At 40.0% G+C, this 8,739-nt stretch overlaps 1 protein-coding gene across 1 annotated transcript in view; it reads left to right on the plus strand.

Annotated features, from left to right (window-relative positions):
• TAF7L (TATA-box binding protein associated factor 7 like) overlaps positions 1–7,879 on the plus strand; it is a 17,661-nt gene extending 9,782 nt beyond the window's left edge. Inside the window, exons 7-13 of the mRNA XM_008701697.1 lie at positions 611–652; positions 1,523–1,595; positions 1,932–2,045; positions 2,476–2,763; positions 3,061–3,173; positions 4,333–4,392; positions 7,838–7,879. Coding sequence (XP_008699919.1) covers positions 611–652; positions 1,523–1,595; positions 1,932–2,045; positions 2,476–2,763; positions 3,061–3,173; positions 4,333–4,392; positions 7,838–7,879 — 732 coding nt within the window. The remainder of the gene's footprint in view (positions 1–610; positions 653–1,522; positions 1,596–1,931; positions 2,046–2,475; positions 2,764–3,060; positions 3,174–4,332; positions 4,393–7,837) is intronic.
• Positions 7,880–8,739: the final 860 nt, after the last annotated feature.

The following is an 8,739-nucleotide window of genomic DNA, read 5'->3' on the forward strand; positions in this document are numbered from 1 at the left end:
TTGTTTAGGTTTTTTTTTTTTTTTTTTTTTTTTTTTACATTTTGCATGTCCAGTTGCTCCCACACCATTTGTTAAAAAGACTATCCTTCCTCCATTGTATTGCTTTTACACCTTGTCAAAAATCACTTGAGCCTATATGTGTGTGTCTGTTTCTGGGTTCCCTATTCTGTTCCATTGATCTATATGTTGATCCTTCTACTGATATCACAGTGTAGCTATGTAAGTCTTGAAATCAGGAAAGCTTCCTTATTTTTCTTTGTCAAGGTTGTTTTAGCCATTCTAGAGCCTTTACCTCTCCACATGAATTTTAGAGCATGTTTGAAGCTTAGAAAAAGTTTTCTATGTCTATAAAAAACCTTGTTGGAATTTTGATAGGAATTGCATTAAACCTATATATAGATCAATTTGGGGGGAATTGACAGCTTTACTGCGTTGAATCTCTCATTCTATGAACACAGTCGCCTTGGCTTTTATACTGTCAGTCAACAGCATTTACTGCGTGCCTACTAAACGTAAAACTAAGTTAAGAATAATTTTAGAATTCTTTAAGCTTTAGTGAAGTAGAACAATCGTAATATAACTTCATTGTTTATTGTGTTTTATTTCGTAGCTCACTGATTGCAAACAAGTTGAAGAAATCAGCTTTCCTGAGGTAGAGCAAACCTAATATAACTTTATTGTTTACCCTTAGTGTGTTTTATTTCATTGGTTATTACTTTCAAGCAAATCAAAGAAATCATAAAGGTTACTTTTAAGCCTGCCTTCTCATCTCTAACCGCTACTGCCATACACAGACACTGAATTTGATTCACTTAAAATGGATTCATTGTTTAATATGTGATAACTCCCAGAGGAAAAGATACAATTTGGCTGGTGACTCTGTATTCTAATCTGTTTTTTTCTCTGGTACTTATTTTAAAAGCCATTTCTTGGAAGCCAGGGTTCACTTTTACCAGCAGTTGTTTGCAATTGCTTATTCCCCCTCAAAGTTCTAATTTCTATTTGTGGCATGACGAATTGGTTGCTGTGGAGATAATTGTCTAAAATTGGATTTAAGGGAGAACATGTAGCTAAGACCCAGTTTTTATAGGAAAATCTTTAATAATAAAGATGTGGAGAAGTGAACTCTGGGATTTTGGATCTTTAGACCAAATTACTTCTAAATAACAAATAAGGAATTGTAGTTCTTTGTCAATATGGGTCCGGGCAAATAATTAATAACTGAGCCCTATGGGCTGTGCCTCTGAGAGAGGTGTTTAACACGGAGTTGCAGATTGAAAAGATTAAATGTCTCAAGTAATTTGCTTGAATGGGGGAAAAAATAAGCTTAACGTACAAAAACCTAGACCCTGGTCAAAGATTCCTTCGTAAATAGCATTATTTAAAGTTGAAATTTGGTTGTATGCATATTAAAGAGGCCTAATTATTTGAATTCATTTGTATGTAGGAAAAGGGCATTCCTGCAAAACACAGGGTGTTAAATGACCTTACTGGTATTCCCCCTTCCCCCACTTTGGTTCAGTACATTGAATCTCCTGATGTGGAAAAGGAAGTGAAAAGACTCCTGTGTTCAGATGCTGAAGCTGTCAGTGCTCGTATCCTTTTATACTAAATATTTTCTGTGTGATCTGTTCCACCCCATATGTACTTGCTGACAAGCCCTCACTTCTGGTATTTGTGTGCAAATTTTGATGTATAGAGCTTAAGGTTTTTGGAAATGTTACTTTCTAGCTAGGAACAGTAAATTCACATCATAGAAATGTATTTACTTGTGTACCTCAATATAAGGTACTTCTTCATACTAGGAATTCAGATACAAACAGCCTGAAGTTGGACTAAATTAAGTAGCATTTTCGGCCAGAGAGCCTCTTCCCTTTCAACTGTGCCTTCTCCTTTCTTTCTGCTTGTTCCTTAACTGACCCACCTTTCAGGATGGGAAGTCATTGCTGAAGATGAAACCAAGGAAATAGAGAGTCAGGGCTCTATCCCAGGCTTTGCAATATCCCCAGGAATGAGTGACTATAAGCAGGATCATATCTCATCAGGTATGTTTATAAAGGCAAAACCAGAGCTTCAGAGAGGGCAGGTGTTGACTGTGTGAAAGGCCAGTCTCTCTAGACTCACAGGCCAATCACAGAAAAAGGAGTCCTTTGCCCTTCTTTCCTCTTATTGGTCCCTGAGTGCGTCAGGGGTTTTAGATTGCTGTTCTAATCTCCCATTCATCCCGAGTATCCTAAATTCCTATGGGCCCTTAGATACTCTAAATGTCTTGATCATTGAACACAGGAATGAAGGTTAGTGTTTTGCATTTCCCGTCATTGTTCTAGGAAGGGAATAATCTTCCTTCAAGAAAATCATTCATAAAATTCGTTGGTTGCCTGGTGAATTTGCGGGGAGGGAGAATAACTGCGGCTAGAGTGGGAGTCCTTTGGAGATTCATATAGTTTCATCTTCCTCTTCCTTTTAAACCAATAGAATACAGTATGCTCCGGGAGGTGTTCAGTGATTCTAGCAGTAACAGTGATGATGAGGATGAGGATGAGGATGAGGATGAGGATGAGGATGAGGATGATGAGGATGAGGACGAGGACGAGGACGAGGAGGAGGACGAGGACGAGGAGGATGAAGAGGATGACTATGATGATGAGTACGAAGTTGTGGAAGAGGAGGAAGATGATTATGAAGAGAACCTGGAAAGGGAGCTACAGGCCAGGTTCTCGGCGTCTGGCCAGTATGAGGCAAAGGAAGGAGCCAGTTCAATAGGTAAGTTATAGAGGAAAAACCAAGGGGGCGGGACAGAGTGGGTGGCAGTGCTGAAGACTGACTCTAAACACACATTATTTTTTTTTTATAATGATTTTTTATTATATTATGTTAGTCACCATACAGTACATCCCCGGTTTTCGATGTAAGGCTCGATGATTCATTAGTTGTATATATAAACACACATTAGATGCAATGCTAAGTTTGAGAAGTTATTGCTGAGATGTGTAGTGGAGGCTTAGTTGATTGTGATCTCGATCCGCTATGTTTAATCAAATCTCTGTCTATCTCTGTTAGTCATGGATATTCAGAAGCAAATTCATTACATGGAGAAAAAGCTCCAAGAGATTCGATGCAAAGCACAAAGACAGAGGGATCTCATAATGAAAGTGGAAAACCTGACGCTCAAGGTAAATTCTTGTCAGCTGCGATAAAGGTATCTTGAAATCTCACTTTCAGAATCCCGTCTTTGTGTTTCGACTCATGTTGTCTCTGTGCAGCATTCTTACTCGTTTGCACACCATAACAACCTCTTAGAAACCCCTCATAAAACATAGCCCCAGTCCTTTTACCTGAGTAATTTTGATCATCTCACACAAGCAGTTTTGGGAAGAGACCAGGAGACCTGAGCTATAATCACCAATATTGAACATTTGTTATGTGCAAGGCACATAAAGAGCTAACCATTTTCCACATATCATCTCATTTCATCCTCACATTCCTGAAATACAGGTACTGTCACTAGTCCTATTTTATAGATAAGGAATTGAAAATTCAGAGAGGTTAAGTGAGTTACCAAGGACCACAGTAAGTGGTAAGACATGGATTGAATCCTGTTGTTTGTACCAAAATGTATTCATTGCAGTGAAAGAAAATTAACTAAATTCATTTTTAAATGTTATGATGCCTGCCTGAACAAGAGTAAATATCTTGCTTTATTTTTGTTAATACACATTTCAACCAAAGGAAAATGTATGTTTAGGCCATGTTCACATCCTTTTTTTATAGTGAGGAAAATTCTGAAGCACCTGGAAAATTCCTTGCCAGATTTCATTTTCTGGAGAACTGTAGTCATCAAAATGGAGCAATGCGACACAGAACTATACCTATTTAGAGTGTTGTCCTTTAAAATAACGAAGTGAAATGATGGATGTGGACACACTCCGGAAGATACAGTATGGTGTTATTATGATGTTGCAGGAAGTCCTAGTTAGGAACAGTAATATTCTGCCCTAGCACAGGGAAATGAATAAGTCAGCATCAAACTCCAAGCCAGCTTTTTAAATAGTTCACCACAGTCAAAGGATTTGTGCTAAAACTAGAAAAAGGTAACATGAAGGCATTCCAACCACTTATTTTAGGGCAAGAAAAAAAATGCTGTGTGTAGAGTTATAAAATGAAATTTGTAGTTGGGGGATACAGTTTTTAGACTCTAAATCCTCTAAAAAGAGTGCTCTTTTGTTGCAACTGACCGTTTTCTTATCAAATTATTTGCCAAACTCTTTGTCTCACTTGGTTCTCTTTTCCCTTGAGACTCAGCATTCATCATTTATACAATTTGTTTTCCAGAGTCACTTACAGTCTGTGCTGGAGCAGCTTAAGTTACAGGAAATACAAAAAAATGAGCAGGTGAGAAGTGTGTTTTCAAATCAACCGGGAAACATTTGATACAAAGACTCCCCCCCACCCCCAGGGTCATTTCTGGTTGTTCCTTTCACAGGAGTAGTAGTGGCCAAATCTTCTAAATTAGGGTAGCAGGTTGGAACGAGTTTTTTTGTGAAAATTCACTCGTTCAACAGATACAAATGCCTATGAAGTGAAAAGCACAAGATGTACATACAGTGTTGAATAAGACAAGAGAGCTTGTCCTCATGGAGCTAACTGTCTAGCACGGAAGACTGGCAGTGAACAATTATCATACAAATCTGAACGTGCAAATTGCGAAGAAGTGCTGTGAAGGAGGAAAAAAATCAACGATGCTATTTGAATAAAAAGAGTTGTGAATTAAATTAAATTAAATTACAATGATCGGCCTTTCTGAGGAAGTGATATTTCAGCTCTGACCTACAGGATAAGTCCAGGTGAAGAGGGAATGGAGAGCCTCTTGGATGGAGCATATGCCAGGTCCCGCATTGGGAAAGAACTTGGCCTCTGGAGTATTTAAAGCAAGGAAGAGAGTGACTTAACATAAGGCTGCAGGAGTAGGCAGAGGCCATAGCGTATGGTCCCTTGCAGGCCAGAGTAAGGGGGATGGGTTCTCGTGTTAAAGTGCGCTGGGAAACCCATGAAGTTTTAAGCAGGAGAGTCACATTCACACTTGATCCAGCCAAAAGGCGGAGACGCGATAGGAGGGTCACATTTAATTTAAGCTTTTTAAAGATCACCCTGATTATTATCAGGAGAATGGATTATAGGGGGGCAGGACTAGAAGCAGGGAGGCCACTTAGGAGGCTGTGTGGTGGTCTAATAAGAGGTGATGACAACTTGAACTAAGGTGGTGGGGGTGGATATGGGAAGAATATAATGTTTTTTAACTGCAATGAAAACGTTTTTATGACAGCTTTGTTGAGATATAACTCACATATCGCACATGTAAATTGTACAGTGCAGTGGCCTTTAGTATATTCGCAGAATTGTGCAGCCATCACCACAGTCAGTTTTAGAACATTGTCATCACCCCAGAAAGAAACCCGTACTCATTAGCAGTCACTCCCCATTTTTTCTGGATTCCTCCCACCTGCCGGACCTAGGCAACCACGGATGTACTTTCTACTCATCTACTTTCCCTATTCTGCTTATTTTATCTAAAAGGAAACACATAATATGTAGTCTTTTGTATCTGGTTCTTTCACTTAGCATAATGTTTTTAAAGTTAATTGATGCCGTGGCATGTTATCAGTAGTTTATTCCATTTTGTGGGTGAATAGTATTCTAATATTCCATTGTGTGTGTGTGTGTGTGTGTGTGTGTGTATACATACCATATCATACACACCATGTTTTGTTTATCCATTCATCCATCGATGGACATTTGGGTGGTTTCCCCTTTTTAGCTATCATGACTAATGCCACCACAAATATTCATATATGAGAGAACGTATTTTAAAAATAGAATTGATGGGACTTGGGTCAATTAGTGGGTGTTGAAGGAAGTGTTAAGGATGCATGCCAGATTTCTAACTTGAACAACTGTATTATTTAAAGCCACAAGAGAGCAGACTAAGAAGAGAAGAGGGAAATGTGGGATAAGTGAGGGTCAAGTAGCTGTACAGAAAATGCATGCTGACTTCAGCCCTAAGAAATTGAGGGTAACAGTTTTAAAGGAACTGGAGGTCATATGCTGATGGGCTTAGCATGGGCCTCTTAAGATAGAGACACCATCCCTCATCCCCATTCCTCGTATCAGCAAGGTGAGGGGAATTCTTCTGTATATTCCCTTCCCCTCAGCAGATCACTTAACCAAGTACTGCTTATAAACAACCATGTGAACAATTAGTGCCAAATTGCTTTAGCACCCACCAAACGTCTTTGTTTTCACCCACGTAAATAGTATTGGGGAAGTGCTATTTTCAACACAGAAATGTAGCCGCAAACTTAATTCACTCACAGTCCTTTATGTTAGCTCATTTAGTCAGTGTAGATGGGTGCCTGCCTTATGCTAGGTTCTGCAGGGAGCTACAGAATGCTTACTACCCAGTCTCTGCCTCCATCTGGGGAGAGAGCCATGAGAGGAACAGGAATTTAAAGGAACGAGGGCTCACTTTTGTCCATAGAGATTAGGGAAAGATTTCATGGAGAAATGGTGTTTGGCTGGCGCCTTCAAAGGTGGGTAGGGTTCAATAAGGATATAGGGAAAGGAGGGCATGCTATGCGGAAAGCACAGTGGCTCAGAGGGGCTGTTGGCAGGCTAGAGTTGAGATTTTTGGTGTAGGGCATAAGGAGCCATCAAAGCTTTTCTGCCTGGGGAGTAACTCAGGAAGTTTCTCTGCCAGCAGTAAGCAGGAGAAATTGGAGTCGAGAGAGACTAGAGGAAGATCCAAGTGATAGAAGGAATCAGAGCTTAACGCTCGATTGGATTTATGGGGCAAAAAGGAGAACGAAGAGGAAGGAGTCAAAAGCCTGACTGGCTGGGGAAAATGGTATGCCACTCACAGAAGACAACAGGAAGGGAATTATTGGGGGCAGGGGGTGCAGAAGGTGATGAGCTAAATTGGAAGCACGGTGCGTTGGAAGCAGTTTGGAAAATGGGAGAGTAGAGGTTGGTTCATGCAGAGAAATGATCACTGAAGCTGTAGGGATAGATGAGTTTGCCAGCTTGACTGTTTAGCAAGAAGTCTGAACCTGGGCGTGCTGCAAGAAAGAGCCCACAAAGGGGAAAGAACTGGAACAGTTAGTGGTTGTAATCATGTCAGCGTCTGAGTGTAAAGAGCCTCTAAATTACCGTAGTAAGCAATTCTAGCAATTCGGTAGGCGATGTGCAGCATAGAATCATTTTATAATGTTCCATTCGTTTCATTTCACAGAACGGAAATCTACACTGGTATGGAGGACCTAAATTGAATAATACTCAGAAACGATCTTTGTCCCAAAGATAGTACACCTCTCTTCATGTTATTGGCCACTTGGCCACTTCAAGTAAAAAAAAAAAAAATTAAATCCTACGCCACAAAGTGTTCAGGACTTCTGACTTAGAAAGAATCAAAAGAGGCAGAACATCAGGCTCCTGGTTGGTCAGGTCTTTGGCTCAGTTTCTAAGTGTATCCAGTGTGGCTACAGGGATCCCTCTGTACACTCTTCCCAGAAGCACAAAGTCTTAACAGCAAACATATTTCATTTTTAAGCATATTCAACTTTAGAGCTTCTTTTTCTAAGTTTGGCACAATAAAAACAGCACGCAGCATTGCACGTGCATTCTCGACCGTGGCACTGTTCTTTGGAACACTGCAAGGCTAAGATAACTTTATAAATACCAAGTTACAGTAGTTCTTTTTGGTTCATATAAGTAAATTCTAGATCAAGTAACAGAACTTGTGATTTCAGATGAATTTTTCATGTTTTTCTGCCTCTCCCTACAGCTCATTTCCCTACGGGAACAATTGAAATATTTTTTGAAGTGAGAGAGCCTTCAGCCTGGCCCATGAACCTTGGATTCACTGTGTAGACCGCTGAAGACTGGATGAATTGTACGTGTTTCTGTCCCTTTCATTGCCTTATGTTGAGTCATTTGTATTTGTTTATCTGAACCTTTGTTTGCTAGTCCAATTCGAAGTTTGGGTTGCATAGAAAGGGACAGAATATAAAAAAGTAGTAGACCTAAAAACCCAGCTCAATATGGATCTTTGCTTCTCTTTACCAATTTGAGAATTGCTTATACTGCTTCTGTGTCGTTGGTGCCATCAGACGATTCAGCCATGCTTGCCAAAGACACATAGTCTAACCTGAAGGCCATACAGCCTTGGTTTGCATATGTTTTTCCAGTTCCCTTCTCCTGTTAATTTTAAATATTTCCTAAAACGTAGAACGAATCATTTCTACCAAAGGCTAGGACCTGCCACCGTGAATTAAGTGCCTACCTCGCAGCAGTTAACGCTAGGTTGCGTCCTGTCTCTGTTAAGGTAATAGGAGCTGCTTTCCTGCTCAGGGATGATTTCTTGCTGCTGCTGTCTTTGTTCTGTTGCATTTTTAGAACTGTCTCTGGTTATTATTTGCCAGCTAAGAGAATAGTTAGAGCAGAGACGAAATTCTGAGCTGTTATTCTTATTCTGAGCCTCTTCATCCTAACCCCTGCCAGAAGAGGTTAGGAAAGATCAGACGCCTGTGATGCCTGTGAAGACTCCCTTAAAAACCCTGGGTGGGTTTGTTTTTTTCTGCTGTATTGTTTAAGTTTTCTGGTCTGTGTTCTTTAAACAATAAATGAATTTCTCATTTTAAATGGATTGCTGTCACTTTATTAAACTGCTTCCATGATGAGTGCACT

This window comes from Ursus maritimus (genome assembly GCF_017311325.1).
Source record: "Ursus maritimus isolate PB19 chromosome X unlocalized genomic scaffold, ASM1731132v1 scaffold_X1, whole genome shotgun sequence".
NCBI lineage: Eukaryota > Metazoa > Chordata > Mammalia > Carnivora > Ursidae > Ursus > Ursus maritimus.